This window comes from Urocampus carinirostris, chromosome 8 (genome assembly GCF_059441175.1).
Source record: "Urocampus carinirostris isolate Australia breed hairy pipefish chromosome 8, RoL_Ucar_1.0, whole genome shotgun sequence".
NCBI classification, from domain to species: Eukaryota; Metazoa; Chordata; class Actinopteri; order Syngnathiformes; family Syngnathidae; genus Urocampus; species Urocampus carinirostris.
The window spans coordinates 24356977-24374750 of NC_142356.1; the positions used below are offsets into that span (position 1 = coordinate 24356977).

Genomic DNA, 17774 nt, shown 5'->3' on the forward strand with positions numbered 1-17774 from the left:
ACTTTAGACAATAAAACGTTTTTCTATTCTGAAATTTTTATATTGCTTTCTTGCGCTGCCAAGCAAATGATAAATAAGATGAAGGTTACTTTGTTTATAAATCTGACTGTGCCTCACCAGACACAAACCCTCATGTCACTTGTGCAGACTTTCTTTTCATCTTTTTTTTTTTTTTTAAAACCTCACTTCTCCACTTATGTTCTAACAATTATGTTCCCGGGTCAGTGGGTGAGACCGTAAAACACACAGACCACCTTGTTGCAATAACACAGCGTGTTCACAGTTGAATAGGGACTGGTATAAGCGAAGCTCTCAATGTTAACAACTTCCTGACCCACTCACAGATGTGTTGTTGACATATGCGGAACAAGGAGGTCTTTGATTGGAGGCCACTTGAGAGGAGGAGAGAAAATCGAAGAAAACCAAGCACACAGAAGGGATGAAAATTACAATTCTTGATTTTATTCTGCCAGGGTTTTTTCTCATTACAGTGATGCTGTGTAGGCAACGACGAGATCATGTGACAAGTCCTTCAGTGGTGCCCTGCACCTGAAAACAAAGCAATAAAAGTGATATATGAATCATCCATCCATCCATTTTCTGCACCGCTTATCCTCAGTAGGGTCGCGAGGGTGCTGGAGCACATCCAGGCTGTCTTCGGGCAGTGGGCTGGGGATACCCTGAACTGGTTGACATCTGCATCAAACATTCTTAAATACTTTCTTCAATCTTTGCTATTTATTTGCAGTGTTTTTGGTCTTGCAAAGACTTAAAGTTTTCTCTATTTTTTTCTTTGATTTAGTGCATTTGCAGTTTTAGTAACTGGTGGCATGCATCTTAAAAGTGCCATAGTTCCTCCTGTTAACTATCAATGTAAAATTTGAACACAAACCTGTTATTCTTTTTTGAAATTTCGCTTATATAATTTCGATTACAAATCTTTAAAATGACAAAGACTTTGAGGATTGGCCGCGCATGGATTGTTTAAATCCAGGCTTAAAACATACTTATATTCTATAGCTTATGAATAAACTATATTTGATGTTGACAATATCTGTGTATTATTTGTTATCACAATATCCATGTCAGCCTGTTAATCCTGTAAGGGGGATTAACCCATGTGCGTTCCCTTCTCAAGGTTTCTTCATTTTCCCCATGTTAAGGTTTTTGAGTTTTTCCTTGCCCTCGTGTAGGTTTTAGATCAGGGGATGGTGTAATAAGTCTGTGGTTTACAATAATCTGTGATCTGTGCAGCCCTTAGAGACTCTTTGTGATAAAGGGCTATAAGAATAAACATGACTTGATTTTGTTTGGATCGTTTCAATTCTAAAACAACATAAGCAAATAAACAAAACACAATGATTTAAGATTGTTAAGATGACTAAAAATATGTCAGATTTATCTTCACGTTAAATTCAAACAAAGAACATGTAACATATAAAATATCGTCTAATAATTTAGTCGCAAATTATATTTTATATATTTGTTAATGTAACAATGCTTGTTAAGTTAACCTACTAGCTAGCTAGCTTTCCCCTCTAAAGCTTAAATACAGAAAGATTAAAAGATTCAACGAATATGTGATTTTTTTTTTTAATTTACCGAGCACAACAAAGTCTTTGGGTTTGGGTGAATTGTAGCTTTTTAAAGTAATATTTTTAGTAAGTTTTTTTTTTAATGTAGTGGCAAGGGTGTAGTTTTGGCATGGACGGGGGATATGTGTCCCCCCAACAGAATCGCGCAATCGTCGTTTTGTCCCCCACCAAAATTGTCCTTATCAATGCCAAGACCAAACTCATGCCATTTAATAGTACTAGTAGTCTGTACAACCTTTTGAGACTTCTTGTGATTAAGGGCTATACAAATAAACATGACTTGACTATATAATTCATCTTACTTTGAAATTTGTAATCAATTGTTTTTCTAAATACTTTTCAATGTATTAAACACATTTGTATATGCGCAAACATGGTTTTTATATCAGCAGCTAGTCACTGATAAATGCATTTGGCTGAAAATAGACCTTCAAAGGACAGTGTCGGCTCGTGATACCAAGGCAAAGCCCCTAAAATTTTAAAAGAATCTTCTCACCCCGGCCACCAACTCTTTGACCTCCTGCACTCTGGTAGGCACTACAGGTCCCTTCCAACAAGGACTAACATTCTCAGAGAAAGTGTCTTCCCCAAGGCCATCACCACCCTAAACAAGCGCACAAAACTGTGAAACTATATATCTTGTCAAGTCAAGTTTATTTGTATAGCCCTTAATCACAAAGAGTCTCAAAGGGCTTCACAGACCACAGATTATTGCAAACCACAGACTATTACGACACCATTCCCTGATCTAAAACCTACACGAGGGCAAGGAAAAACTCAAAAACCTCAACATGAGGAAAATGAAGAAACCTTGAGACTTATTTAGGATTTTTGTTGTTGCTGCTTAATGTTATTGCACTACTGTTACGATGCAGTATTTTATTCATTGCGCTGTTAGTGTAAATAAGGCCAGTCTATAAGCACTGGTTAGTTGGTTGGTGGTATCCCTTAACTACTAGGGCCGTACTTTGCAAATATTTGTGTCTCTTTATCCTGACAGTCTTTTATCTTATAAATAAAGGCTTTATTAAAGACTTTATTTTAAAGACTTTATTACCAGTTTACCATGGCGTGCCATGTCAAGTTTATTTGTATAATCCTCAATCACAAGAAGTCTCAAAGGGCTTCAGAGACTATTGCAAACTACTATTACTACACCAACCCCCTGATCTAAAACCTTTATGAGGGCAAGGAAAAACTCAGACCTCAGCATGAGAAAAATGAAGAAACCTTAAGAAGGTTGTTTGATACAACGTTTCACAATGAATGTCAAGACAATTTATCTTAACAATATGTGGAATTGTTAAAAACTGAGTTAGGTCCTCCGCATGACTCACCTGTATGGATCAGTTCTTGAACCATCCGATGACGTACTTGCAGATGCCATGGAAACTCTTCCAACAGTACTCCGTAGCCAAACGGGATGCCTTGGACTCGGGCTGCTCCGTCGGGGGCCTGACAGTGGTCTTGGTGGGCTTGGGGGTGGTTTTCCTGGTTGGAACGGGGACGACCCGGCCCGGCTGGGGCCTGATTGGAGTCAGAGGCCTCTGCGGCTTCTGAGTGGCGACGGGTTTGGGTTGAGCGTTGGGAGACAATATCGGTTTCCCGGGTTTTGCGGCTCGGGGCCAAGCGGAAAGGAAGGTCATCTGGACCTCGTCGGGGTGCTTCTTACACATGGGGGGCCGGTAGAGTTTGGGCCCCTGGCAGGCATGAGTAAGCTTGCGCATCTCCCACATAATTTGTGTGAAGAAGTGGCGCGGGTTGAGGCTGTAGGCACGGCAGAGGTTAGGCTTGCCCTGGAAATCACAATAGTAGGAGCGCCCCTGGGTCCCACTGGGAGACGCGGGGCCCTTGCAGGAAACGCGAAGCCGGGTGTAGTCAGAAGCCCCCGACACTACCATGGTGCAGGAGTCCTTGCTCTTGGTGCTGAAGCGGATGGGCTCATCCCAGATGCTTCGCTGCTGCTGGTTGGTGCTGATGTTGGTTTGAGCGTGGCACACGCACGCCCACAGCGCCAGCGCCATGACCAAAACTTGGGCCGTCATGTTTGGAAGTTTCCGGTAAAGGCACGGGTGCGCAGAGGGAAGAAATGGTCAGAGTGCAGATCTATAAAGCTGAAGCGGACAAAGGCGCCTTTCTTTGGATGGATATAAGGCTCCGCCTAGGCCACACCCACAACACAGATGGGATAGGGTTGATAAATTGGGGGAACAGTTATACTGAGCTATTATACACATTTTTTTTATGAATTGTTTATTTTTATATTTGTAAAATTCTGTCTTTCTAATAGCTGTCAACCTGTACGTTTTTGCCGTACAAAATACGCTTATTATGCATTTTAAGACGTGTACAATGTACAAGAAAATCTGTATGGAAAAACGCAAATTTGGCAATGATTGGTACCATCCGGTATACACCGACTATCACGAAACGGCAAATCAATCAAATCAAACGAGTTCACCGCGGTAGCCTCTATCTCTGTATCGTTTTTTTTTCGTTGCAAACGAAGCGAGCGGTTTGATGATTCAGTGCGTATGCGTCTGCCGCCTGGGGATTTCCCATCATGCATCATTCCGTGGTAGTTGGGTAGTGAAAGGAAGTCCGTCTCTTCTTAGAGAACCGGCTTTTTCAGCTCAACTCATTAAAGAGAGCCGGCTCTCAAACGGCTCACTTGCTTTGATGCATTATATTACGAATTATTATGTTGTATAAAGAAGTTAAGATAAAAAGGAAGTATAAAAGGAGAAAATGAAAAAAGACAGGTTTGTGGTTATCCCTTTAATCAGTATATTGGCAATAATAATTTAATGCAGAAAATGAATTAATAATGCGGCTCTAGAGCCACGTGTTCGCCACCCCTGCTTTAGTTATTTGTAATATTACGGTACTTTAGTTGTCTTTTAGTAGTATTTTTTTAGTAAATAACTGTAGTATTTTGTAATATAGTATTACTGTAGTAGTATTTTTGTCACATTTCTTTAGTATTTTTGTAGTATTACTCTAGTTGTCTTTTAGTAGTATTTTTGTAGAAAATGTATTATTCTACTTAATTATATTTGCATGTATTTTTTCCTTCTGCAGTGAACGTCCGAGCGACTTAGTTTTTGAACTTTTTTAAAAAATAAACCTCATTCATGTCGAGCAACTCAGAATCTCACAACAAAATGTTAATTAACAATATATATGATATAACGAAACACATGTACAATATAACATGTTAAACTACATAAATAAACACGTTTGGAAAAAAATATGGTGTAAGATGATTTTGTATTTTTGTAAGGGAAAATACGCCAGTTTATAAGGGCATGGATGTTGACAGGTATTCTTTTTTCATCATTCATTTAATTATCTGGACTGCTTATCCTCAGTAGGGGTCGCATGGGTGCTGGAGCCCATCTCATCTGTCCTCTGGAAATTGGCAGGGGAGACCCTGAACTCGTTGCCAGCCAGTCGCAGAGCACACAAAGACAGAAAACTCACTCGCTCATTCACACTTAGGGACAATTTCGACCGGCCAATTAACCTGACATGCATGTTTTTGGAATGTGGGAGGGAACCTGGGAGAATATGCAAACTCGGCACAGGAAGGATGGTAGCTGGATTCGAACCCATGACCTCAGATCTGTTCCGCTCATCTGAACTAACCACTCATCCGCCGTGTCGCCCTCTCCTCCATCCATTTGAACCTAATCAAAACCATCAGAGAGTCCCTAATAACTTGACATGCATGTTTTTGGAATGTGGGAGGAAACCTGGGAAAACATGCAAACTCCGCACAGGAAGGATGGTAGCTGGATTCGAACTCATGACCTCAGAACTGTGCCGCTCATCTGAACTAACCACTCATTTGCCGTGCTGCCCTTTCCTCCATCCATTTGAACCTAATCAAAACCATCAGAGAGTCCCTAATAACTTGACATGCATGTTTTTGGACTGTGGGAGGAAACCTGGAAGAACATGCAAACTCAGCACAGGAAGGGTGGTAGCTGGATTCAAACCCATGGCCTCAGAACTGTGCCGCTCATCTGAACTAACCACTCATCTGCCGTGCCGCCCTTTCCTCCATCCATTTGAACCTAATCAAAACCATCAGAGAGTCCCTAATAACTTGACATGCATGTTTTTGGAATGTGGGAGGAAACCTGGGAAAACATGCAAACTCCGCACAGGAAGGATGGTAGCTGGATTCGAACTCATGACCTCAGAACTGTGCCGCTCATCTGAACTAACCACTCATTTGCCGTGCTGCCCTTTCCTCCATCCATTTGAACCTAATCAAAACCATCAGAGAGTCCCTAATAACTTGACATGCATGTTTTTGGACTGTGGGAGGAAACCTGGAAGAACATGCAAACTCAGCACAGGAAGGGTGGTAGCTGGATTCAAACCCATGACCTCAGAACTGTGCCGCTCATCTGAACTAACCACTCATCTGCCGTGCCGCCCTTTCCTCCATCCATTTGAACCTAATCAAAACCATCAGAGAGTCCCTAATAACTTGGCATGCATGTTTTTGGACTCTCGGAGGAAACCTGGAAGAACATGCAAACTCCGCACAGGAAGGATGGTAGCTGGATTCGAACCCATGACCTCAGATCTATGCCGCTCATCTGAACTAACCACTCATCCGCCGTGTCCCCCTCTCCTCCATCCATTTGAACTTAATCAAAACCATCAGAGAGTGCCTGTTAACCTGACATGCATGTTTTTGGACTGTGGGAGAAAACCTGGAAGAACACGCAAACTCAGCACAGGAAGGGTGGTAGCTGGATTCAAACCCATGACCTCAGAACTGTGCCGCCCCTCTGAACTAAACCACTCATCTGCCATGTCGCCCTCTCCTCCATCCATCTGAACCTAATCAAAACCATCAGAGAGTGCCTACGTCGAGGTGCACAAAGATGCCATTCTTTGGGGTCGGCGCATTGCTCGGCCCCCCTGTCACGCCACACACATACATGCACACGCGCACTCACCTGGCAAGTGTGAAAAAGGCGATTTGAGGGTTTGGGTGGGAGTCGGGGGGATTTAATGATGCAGAACACACAACACGGGAAGTAATACCATTCGTGGCGTTATATAATCTCATATAAGAGCTTCTTTCACTATTGATGCATAAAAATATGGCATCTATATGTGTTTGTGGATGCACACGTTCCTATTAAAAGAGTGAAAAATGACCTGTTCAAATAAAAAGAACATGCTTCTCATTCTGAGCTGCCAGAATAAATCTGGAATGTATGGCAATATTTCAAAGATTCTTAATGTTAGACGACCATACATGAATGCACCATCACGTCTTGAATTGACAAAGGCTTCTTCAGATAAATATGTACGTACTCACATTGAGGTGCGATGAGGTTTGTGTCTGATGAGGCAGTCAGATTTATGGATAAATGACCCCGCATCTTATTTATCATTTAATTGGCAGAGTAAGAATGTAAAATATAAATTCTGAGAATTAAAGCCCATATTGAGAATCTGGGGTTTCACTATCGCCCTCTGCCATGAGGCAAGAGAATTGCTTGCCTCACTCTGCTTGTGCATAAGCTCAGCACAGTATTATATTACGTACTCATTTTATGAATGATATTCATAATATATCATGTGAATATTTAGCGATTTCGAAAAAGAAAATTCCAAAATACTTTAATGAGCAAGAACTTTAACACTGAATAAATATACCCATTTCATATGTTTTAAGTGAACCACAGCCTCAACTAGCTCCCCTAACTGCACATGACTGATTTTCAGTAATGCAATAAAAACAAAAATCAAACATTTTGGGATTATTACAAATCCACTGAAATATTCTAAGTCTATCATAATATGCTGATTATGTCAAAAACTCAAATATCCGACCTCAAAATGTTAGCATATCGTGGAATAGTGTACAAGTAAGCTGCAAGCCATAATCATCAATTTTTAAATGATAGAAGCTTTCAATATTTCATCTGATTTGTAACACATCCAATTGCATTACAGAAAATAACGAACTTTATCACAATATAGTGTATTTTCTGGACTATTAGGCACAGCTAATTATTAGGCGGAGCTTTCTGGTAAATGTTTTGTTTTTATGTGCGCCTCATAGTCTGGAATATAAAGTAATTAATAAGCCATGCATTTGCCTAAAAACATGCCAAAATCTACTTAGCATAGACTTAGTAGTGCTTTGTTAAGCCATTTGCATTGCTAAACAAGCCTGTAAAAATTGGGCTTGGCGTATACTTCTCTGACTTCCCGACTCACCATTCCAACGTAATGACAAGCTGCGACCCAAATCTAGGACAAATTAGACTTCACAAATGTATCCATTGAAAGGACTGTGCAGTTTGAAGCAGAGATAATGGGATATATTTTTAACTTTACAAAAAAAAAAGACCAGCGAAACTACTGGAAGTACTGTATATACTCGCATATAACCCTATATGGCAAATAAGTGACCCTATATTACTGCTTAGAAATAGCCACCAAAGAAAATCAAATCAAAATAATGATAATAAAGTGTGAACCTAAACATCAGTAATTATTTTATTATGTAGTGAATAAGTTAAGTCAAGTCATGTTTATTTGTACAGCCCTTAGTCACAAGGAGTCTCGAAGGGCTGCATAGACTACAGACTATTTTTACACCATTTCCTGATCTGCAACCTACATTAGGGCAAGGAAAAACTCAAAAACCTCAACATGAGGAAAATGAAGAAACCTTGAGAATAGGTAATCCCCCTCCAGGATGACCAGGGTTCAATGGATGTTGCATTACTAAACAATAAAAATAAAATATAATAAATAAAAGATAAAATAAAAAGGATGACCCGGGAAAGAATTAAGACAGAAAGAGGGAGAGAAAAGGAGGGAGAAAGAAAGAGAGGGGGGAAAAGAAAGAGGGAAAGAATGAGAGAGGAGAAAGAGAGACAGAGAGAAAGAAAGCTAGAGAGAAAAAGAGAGAGGGGGAGAATGAGAATGAAAGAATGAGAGAATGAGAGGGGGGGAGAAATTGAGAAAAGAGAGAAAAATGAGAAGACAAATAGAGAATAAGAGAGAAAAAATGAGAGAAAGGGAGAATGAGGGGGAGAAAAGAGGTTGCAATGGATGTAACAAACAATACATAGATATTGTCCACATTTTAAATATAGGTCCATCATAAACTATAGAATAGAAGTGTGTTTTAAGCCTGGAAAAAAAAACGAAGTGAGATGGATGCCTTCTAACTACTGAGAGTGTAGACTAGCGTTTCTCAACATTTATTGAATTAAACTTTATCAACGCAAAGCAATGTATGCAACAAGATAAGACATGAATAAAGATGAACATACATGTAAATAGCTTAAAATATATCATTTACAAACCATTCACTGTACCCTACAACATGGCTTCCATGGCAAACACTTGTCCACCATTTTTGTACAGAAAAGACAATGACAATCAGGTCATCTTTTTTTTTTAAATGAATAAGCTCTTTTGAAGAGTTAACTACCTTTTACTAATCAGATATCGCGACTCTCACTGCTACACAACGCCTGCTTCACACAATCATTCGACAGATACAGGAAGCAACACTAGCATGTTGGGCTTCCTCGAGGCAGACAAGGATCTAATCAAATCCACCCCTGCCATCTCATGGCTATTTGATCGAGGTGGGATGCTATTCTGTGGTCACGATTTGATTGTATTGCTACACTGAGTTGCTCAGGAGGTAAAATGCTTGCCTTGGGATCAAGAGGTCGCGGGTTCGATTCCTGGCTCCTCTGTCTCATATGTCGAGGTGTCCTTGATCCCCCGAAAACAGGTAGTTGCAATAGTATGATTCACACTGCTATTAGTGTGTGAATGGGTAAGTGTAAAGCACATTGTAAAGCGCTTTGGGAGGTCTTCAGTGACTTGAAAAACGCTATATAAATGCAGACCAATTACATTTATTTTACAATCGTTATTGACACCGTTTTTCAATTTCCCTCTGGTTGACTGAACACTTACAAGAGATCGAGTAGGGCATCATCGCCATATACTGTTAAGGACTGTTATTGACCCAAGGTTTTTTTTTTCTTCTCCTTAGCATTATTTTGCTAAAGCAAGGGCCCGCGACCCACTAAAAAGGGATCTGCGACCCACTTTTTGGTCCCGACCCACCAGTTGATAAACACTGCTCTCATGCGATGTAAAATAACTAGACATTCCTCACCCTGCGAGTATTGTTATTTTTGCTTATTTTTCAAATCAAAATCTTTCCTTTATTTTAATTGAATTTATTTATTTTTTTACCACTAGGAGCCACCGCAAAATAATTCACAAAGTCAGTTATAATCAAGAATCTCAAACTCAGTTTGGCTCTGGGGCCAGATACAGACTTCCAGTTCCCAGGCAGGCTGGATCAGTAAAAGAATATAAACTTCAAATGTTTAGCTTACCGTAGTTTTTCAGTACGATGCTATATATTTCGGCCTACTTTAGTAGCGCAGTCTACATATTATAAACATGGATGACAAGGAATTTTTTTCCCAAGTATAATACTAACAAACAATAGGAAAACAATGAATTCCATGTTTGGCATATACTACATCAACTGTTTTATTTTAACAGTTGTGTGAATGCAATTTTACACTTGAACCAACTCACCACGCTAAACAAACTCAAGTGGGAGCTATTAACAAAATGTTTCTAATAATCGTCGTACTGGTTAGAAATAAATAAAGAAGAAATACAAAAAGAAAATTTTAGCTGTACTGGAAGTTTGCCCACCCCTGATCTAAGTGTTTACATAGTCGACCCCCCCAGATGTTTTCTCATTGCTCCATTGCAAAGAGTATATATCCCAAAACCAACATTTCTGAAACAAATATATTTCTAAGAATATACTATTTCCTCCTCTAAAACAATATTTTTTGAGAAGGGATGACACCACAGGCATTCCAAAGACATTTGAGCGCAGCGTGTTTCGGATTGAGACTGGAAAGTAACAGAAGACGCCTTTCAGGTGCTAAGTGGACGGCGAAGGGGACAAAGTGGGAGATTGGTGGCAATGTTTAGTCTGCTGCCGGCCCGATTTCCTGACCAACACCCTGCCCCCATTCAGGAAGTCCATCAATCAAGAGGGGGAGGAAAAGAGCACAGTGTGGGGGGGACGTGGAAAAAAGGTTGGGGTAAATATACTTGTAGTGAGGTTTTATAAGACTTTTGCCTGTTTAGTTACGCAAAACTTTCACACTTTTATAGAAATCGACGTTTCCTTGCGTGTAGACGAGGAGAGTCAACATCGTTTTAGCTTGGGAGCCACATGGTAGGGAAACCATTACCTTGGGGGTGGACTAGAAAGAAAAAGAGAGAATGAATTAAGACAGAGAGAGTGAGAGAGGAAAGGAGAGAAAGAAAGATAGAGAGAAAGGGAGAGAGGTGAAGAAAAGAGAGAGAGAGAGAGAAAGAAAGTGAGTTAGAAAGAGAGAGGAGAAAATAGAGAAAATAAGACAGAGAGAAAGAAAGAGAATGAAAGACAGAGACAAAGAAAAAGAGAAAGAAAGTAAGAGCAACAAATAGACAAGGCAAAAGACAAAAAGAGAGAAATAGTGAAAGAGAGAAAAAAGAGAGAGGGAAAGAAAGAGAGGTAGAGAAAGAGAGGTAGAGAAAGAGAAAGAAAGAGAAATAAAGAAAGAAAATAAATAGAGAACTAGATAAAAATGAGAGAAAGGGAGAATGAGGGGGAGAAAAGAGAGATATGGAGAGAAAGATTTAGCAACAGAGAAGAAAAGGGGAAAAGAGCAAGAACAAAGAGAGAGAAATAAAGATAGAAAGAGAGCAGAAGACAGAGACAAAGAAAGAGAGAAAGAAAACAAGAGAGAGAGAGAAAGAGAAATATATAGAAAAATGAGAGAAGAGGTAGGGAGAAAGATAAAGAGAGACAGAGTTTAAGAGAAAGAGCAATAAAAAGAGGGAGAGAGTGAGAGTAAAGAGAAAGACAGGGAAAAGAATGAGTCAGAAAGAAAAAAAAAGCAAGAAAGAGAGATAGAAACAAATACTGCTCCAGTTGCTTTGGGATAGGCACCTGAATTTGGTGGCAGTAAGTGTACATGTTAAAACCAGCAGCTCATTTCCCTCCTGGGTTTCTTTTACTGTTGTCTTGCGGAACAGTTTCAAACCCTTGGAGGGCCTGATCCTGGCCTGTGGGCCGCATTTTTGACACCCCTGTTATAGACTCAATCACTCAATGATTTTTTCCAAGGATGTTGAGATATTTCGCCCGCATTTGCTCCAAAAGGCTGTCAAAAGCCTAAAACATACGAGTGGGTGTCTTGTGTGTACTTTGGCAGCGGGACCAATACTACCCGGAAAAACGCACTCTCGCCTCTTGATACATGTGACAGACTGACTGGGAGCTTCTGTTAGCCTCCGGGTTGATCAAGCCAATACTTCTGAGTCAATCACACATCTTGTGATTTGTTTTTCACTAAACGAATTGCCAAAAACACAAAAACTTTGTGAGCTTTGGTAACCTATTTCTTTTAGCATGTGGCTATTTTAAAGTGTTTTTACGAGGTGGGCTTATATGGGACGTAGGCTTATATGTGAGCAGGGTTGGGTAGGCTTACTTTAACTGGATTACTGGATTACTTTCAATTACTTTTGGATTACTCGAATACCAAATATGCTAAAAAAAGACAAAAGAAACTAAATATGAATAAAATTACTAAATTTTGTGCAGGCTTGGGGAGTAATGGAATACATGGAACGGCAAAAATGATGTTGGCAAGCTGTTTGGATTGATTTTCATTTTGTTTCCGTCGCATTTTATGTTAGTTTTGCTGGAGATAAAAGAGATCAAAGCCAGGAGAGAAAGCTTACCACGTGTTGTGAGCTATAATTGTATTCATATTTAGTTTCTTTTGTTTTTTATTAGCATATTTGGTATTGGTGTAATCCAAAAGTAATTGAAAGTAATCCAGTTAAAGTAACCCTACCCAACCCTGTATGTGAGTATAAACAATAATCAAAAACATTGAATATTCTCAACATTGTGGGAAATTCTATATTTGACATTCATGGTTAGATTAGCTTAAATAATAGAAAGCACATTTTCTGTTAGCATAGCATGTGGTGGTAAGTTTTGGAAAGTGAAAAAGGATTTTCTGAAAATAGAGCAAGTTGATCTGGCATTAATTAAATCCTTAAATTCATTTTTGTGCATTACATTTTATTATTATTGGTAATTTATTGATCAATGGGACCCCCCAAAATATGTATTTTTAAAAAATTATTCTCTTCCTTTTTCACATTACCCCGATTTTAGCTAACCTGCATTAGCTCCCCGTTAGCTTAAGATGGTAGTATACAAAATCATGCATGGACTTGCTCCCTCATACCTTTAGACCTAATTTCCCCCGAGGTTCCTGTCAGGAGCATTTGCTCTGAAAATGCTGCTCTACTATTGATCCCAAGATCCAAGAAGAAATCCGTAGGTTCGAAAGCGATCTCCAGTCGGATCCCAGTGTTGTGGAATGCTCTTCCCTCTGAGATTCTATCTGCAACTTCAGTGGAACTGTTTAAATCTAGGCTTAGAACAAACTTCTATTCTATAGCTTATGAATGATCTAAATTTCACGTTGACAATATCTGTGTATTATTTGCTATTGCAACATTTATTGCAGCCTGGTCATCCTGGAAAGGGGCCCACATGTAGGTTTTAGATCGATATATGGAGTAATAATAGTCTGTAGTTTGCAATAATCTGTGGTGTGTGCAGCCCTTAGAGACTCCGTGTGATCAAGATCTGTACAAATTTTTGTTTTTAATTGATTTCTTCCTTTTTTCTTCTCTGTTTCTCTTCTCTAGCTTTTTACCCCCCCCCCCATTTTTTCCTTTTTTACTCTTTTCTTCTTTTGCTTCATTTTTTGTACATACACTTTCCTCTGGGTGGGTGTATCTGTGGGTGGGCATGATTAAGTATCTTTCCAAGATGCCAAGAAGATCATGCCACGGAGCAAAAACTGTGAAAGACTCATCCAGTCAATGTCATGGCCTCCAAATAGCCCAGATCTCAACCCAATTGAAAACCTGATGTGGAAATTGAAAATAATTGGCCACAGCAAGGTTTTGACCTGCAAAGATGACCTGGCAACTGCAATCAAAGAGAGTTGGCACCAAAATGATGAAGAATACTGTTTGGCACTCATCAAGTCCATGCCTCTGAGACTGCAAGCTGTCATAAAAGCCATATGTGGTGCAACTTGTCAGAACAGGAGGAGGACCTAGATGCGTAACGTTTTCACACAAGCTCTTTTTTACGGGAATTGGGCAGACAGGACGAGATATAGGGGATCGATACTGGAGACTGGAATCAGATATCAGACAGGACGAGACAGACGGGATCGATATCAGACACTGGAGACAGGAGTCAGATATCAAACAGGACGTGATAGGAAACCGGTCAGAGTCAAAACACACGTCTTACGGGTGCAGAGGTTCGTTGACGGACTGACAAAGGGTGAGTGAGAGCACTGAGCTTATATGGGAGGGAAGCCAATCAGGCAACGAGCCGCAGCTGGCGGCAAACGGGCGAGCCAATTGAGGGCAATGGGCAACCGTGACACAACTAAATACTAGTGATATGTTTTGAGTTTTAATTTCTTTTGTCTGTTTTTCATGATTCCATTTCCCCCCTGCGATTTCTCTATAAAAGTAGCATTTATTGACTACCACAGAGTTTTTTCTTCATTTATTTTAATGTTTCTGAATTGCAATATGTTACGATTGTTTCATGTTTGTGATCTGAGTTTTTTTTTTTAACAGAATGTCTGAGTGGGTACTTGCTCGAGACAGGTGATTCCATACTTCTTGCTAGGGGTTGTATTAGCTGACCAGCAGCTGAGAGTAGAACCTTTTGTATGCTGCCTGGGAAATAAATACATGTATAATACGATTTAAGTGAGTATTTAATGCAAGTGGATGTCCCTTAGCATTGGCCATTATTAAAAAATATTCCAAATATCTATTGTAAGTAAACAAAAAGCAGGTCGAACTGTGTCATATACCAACAATTTAATATTCCACAAAATATTTATCCTTTCTTTTTCAGCAATCTAGTATGCATAATTTTGTAGTCCTTTATCCAGCTATGCTCGAAGAGGAGAGACGAGGCTATTTCTATAAAAATCCAAGCTACACATATTTTAGAAAAACAAACATTTGCAAAAACATTTAAAAAAATGTACATGTTGTGTCTATGAGACTGACAACATAGATATGTGGACATGTAGGTGAGTTAATATAATTCCTGGCTATTGTTCAATGCATGAGTTGGTTCCAAGTGGGGAGTTCCTCCTCGGTTGTTGACTTCATTTATTGATTTCGAGCTCATCCGAAGAACGGGAATCCAGGATGTCGTTTTTGTAGAAACAAGGGGAGAATTCGAGAACAGTCAGTAAACAGCCTTTCTCCTTTACATTTTCTTTCTTAAATCGGGATAAGAGGAAACCAGCTTTTGTGATCAGCAACTCTTCAGTTCCAGTTTTCTGTTCCGCTGTGGAAAGGAAAAGGAGAATTTCACTTTTATTGCATTTTTTATTTACTCGTAAAGTTGTTTCTGAGGAGAGAATGTTTTATGTACCAAAAGACATGGATTAAAATAAGATTTGCCACTTTATTTTTTCTTAGAAAACACTGTTGGCACATGTTGGTCAAGATTTGACCTATAATGCAGAGACATCTAGTGGTCACATAATACAAACCGTCCCCTTAAAGATTTCTTGTAAAATCAGGATGACAAATCCAAGGCCTGTGCATAAAAAGGACATATGGTGACAGAATTTCATGCATCTTTTCAGCTAACTAAGACTTTATCTAACTGGTTTTCAACATACAGACGCTCCCCTACTTACGACCATTCGACTTACGTAAAACGGTAGATACAAACATTTTTTTCCGCATGTCGAAAAATATCCGGACACTGCTGTAAGTTAGATTTCGTATTGTGTGCACCTTTTTCCGAGTACAGGACAGTGCTGTAGTGCTTCTTTCCGCCGTGTGGCGCTGTGAGAGGTCACCCAGCATCCACACTGAAGAAGAAATCCATCTTATACTTCCTAGATCGTGTGTAGACATTCTATACTGTCTATACTATGTCTATACTGTATCTCCAGTGCACTAAGAACGTTGACATTTTTATTGTTTAATATCTTGTGCATCCATTCGATATGGTTGGTGTAAAGTGTAAAGAAGAAGCGAGCCGTTTCTTTTGAAACGAAAGTGGAATAAGAAAGCTTGATGCGGGTGAGAAAATGGTCGGCATGCTTTTTTCGGCCATTTTCTACCACGGAGTGGGTCCTCTTGAAGCGCATCTTCCAAAAGTAAGTTAAACTCAACTCTATTTATCTTATACTATTTTATGAAATGATTATTTTTTTAGTAAAAACAATACAGGTTATGTATATGTAACGGGTGTATTATTAGCTTTTGTTTTGTTGAAATTCCTGCTGAAATAGGTTTGGATAGTTTGTGTATAAGTGTCCTGCAATGACGAGTCCAACAGTGCCACCTGCTGGTATGGGGTAAGGTTTAGTTTAGCCTCTGATTTTATGACCGGAAGGCGGATATTGTTAGCAGTCTCCAGCGCGCTGCTAACGGTAAGCCGCGATCTTTTGGTGCTCTGCAAAAAGTTAATGGACACCATTAAAACCACAACTAACAAATCTTGCAACATACACAGTAATGTAATTGGTGTTGTGAAGGTGTTTGGTTTTATTTTCGTTTTGTTTCTGTCGTCATTTGCATTAATTTTGCCGTATGTTGCACTGTACTGAAAGGCTATTTCCCTCTTAGAAGTTGAGAACCAGTGGAGGTGCTAACCACATGGTGTATGTATGTTGTGTCGCTCATTGCAGGTAAACTGTTCCCGTTTTTACACTCGTTATTGCAATTATTTCTGTTTTCACAAATATATAAAAAGAATGATGTTGGTTAAAATTCAGATTGAAAAATATGTCGAGTTGAATTTATTGTAAAAGTTAAAACCACTATACGATCACTTGTTAAAAGTATCTTGTTAAAATGTTTGTAAAGATATTGTAATGGTTGATTTTCTGAAATGTATTCTATTGTATTGTAACTGAAAAGAAAACTATTTGTTTGATATGCTTTGAGCAGTCTCCAGCGCGCTGCGAACGATGTTGAGAACCAGCGGAGGTGCTAACCACATGGTGTGTGTATGTTGTATCGCCCATTGCAGTCTCTAGAGCGCTGCTAACGTAACTGAAATAAAAGCCTCATCATCCAGTACAGTGTAAATGTTGATCCTTGGTGGGACGGGTACACCGCGGTTACATATACAAGCCTTAAACATAAAGCTTAAACACACAAAATAAAGCGCTGAAGCAACTTACCAACAAATTCAACTTACGAACGATCGTCTCGTTCATAGGTAAAGCAGCGGTTGTTTTTATTAGCCAATGTTTTTGGTAACCATTCTCTCTTTTCTCAGAGACGAGATATAAGTAGTAGTTGCAGGTACAGTTCTTCTTTTTTCCCCTCCACCCTGGCTGTGGGCCTCCCCACCAAGCCAGGGAACCATTTTCAACCCCTTATCATATCTGAGATGGAAGTGAGGTATTGGCAGCTAAACCACCGCTTCTAACGCTGTGTTCAAATACTCCACAAAATCTCAGAAAAAACACCTTTTACCTCTTTGACAGCGAGACCTCCGTTTTGTATCAATAGTCGTCGCAGATCGGGGGAGCTGAGGCCCGAGGGAATCGGTACAGGGTGTCACTATAGGGGGAGCTACTGCACAATCAAACACACACAGAAACAGACGCAAACACAAGCACACCACCAATTTTAAAGCAATAACAACTTGTGAGCAAAACAGAGGTTAAGATCAGAGTTACTTGGTATCCCTTTGAAATACTTATGTCAAAGTCAAGGCCCGTGGGCCAAATCTGGCCCCGGGAAGGGTTTTTTTCAGCCCCTGAGATCATCTAGAATTATTATTGTATCATAGGCCAGGAATCCCGTATTTGTACATTACTTTGGCTTGTACTTCATTTTATTGTAGTGTGGTGAATAATTAAAAAAAAAAAAATTCTTTAAATTGATTGTAGCCTTCTTTTGCTAAAATTAATGCAACTTGGGGTTTGGGGTTTTTAAGGGTTATTGTTCTATCTTCGTTATTCATTATCCATTATCCGTCAT

At 39.6% G+C, this 17774-nt stretch overlaps 2 protein-coding genes across 8 annotated transcripts in view; both read right to left on the bottom strand.

Annotated features, from left to right (window-relative positions):
* Window positions 1-440: 440 nt before the first annotated feature.
* fgfbp2b (fibroblast growth factor binding protein 2b) lies at window positions 441-3684 on the bottom strand. Its single transcript, XM_088343116.1, has 2 exons — window positions 2933-3684; window positions 441-549 (listed from the first exon to the last, which is right to left on the bottom strand). The coding sequence occupies exon 1, from the start codon at window positions 3638-3640 to the stop codon at window positions 2942-2944; it is 699 nt and encodes a 232-aa protein (XP_088199242.1). The 5' UTR covers window positions 3641-3684; the 3' UTR covers window positions 441-549; window positions 2933-2941.
* Window positions 3685-14612: 10928 nt separating this feature from the next.
* The window catches only part of prom1b (prominin 1 b), a 32848-nt gene continuing 29686 nt past the window's right edge, over window positions 14613-17774 (bottom strand). For 4 of the 7 annotated variants that reach the window (XM_088342054.1, XM_088342051.1, XM_088342052.1 and 1 more), the window contains 2 exons: window positions 17265-17366; window positions 14613-15108 (listed from right to left, as the gene is read on the bottom strand). In XM_088342054.1, coding sequence (XP_088198180.1) covers window positions 17294-17366 — 73 coding nt within the window. In that variant the 3' untranslated portion in view covers window positions 14613-15108; window positions 17265-17293. The remainder of the gene's footprint in view (window positions 15109-17264; window positions 17367-17774) is intronic. The other 3 variants (XM_088342057.1, XM_088342056.1, XM_088342050.1) reach the window with 2 other exon arrangements.

What these genes read in the sequence shown, in the direction of transcription:
- fgfbp2b (XM_088343116.1), bottom strand. Translation starts at nt 3,640, where the DNA reads ATGACGGCCCAAGTTTTGGTCATGGCGCTGGCGCTGTGGGCGTGCGTG.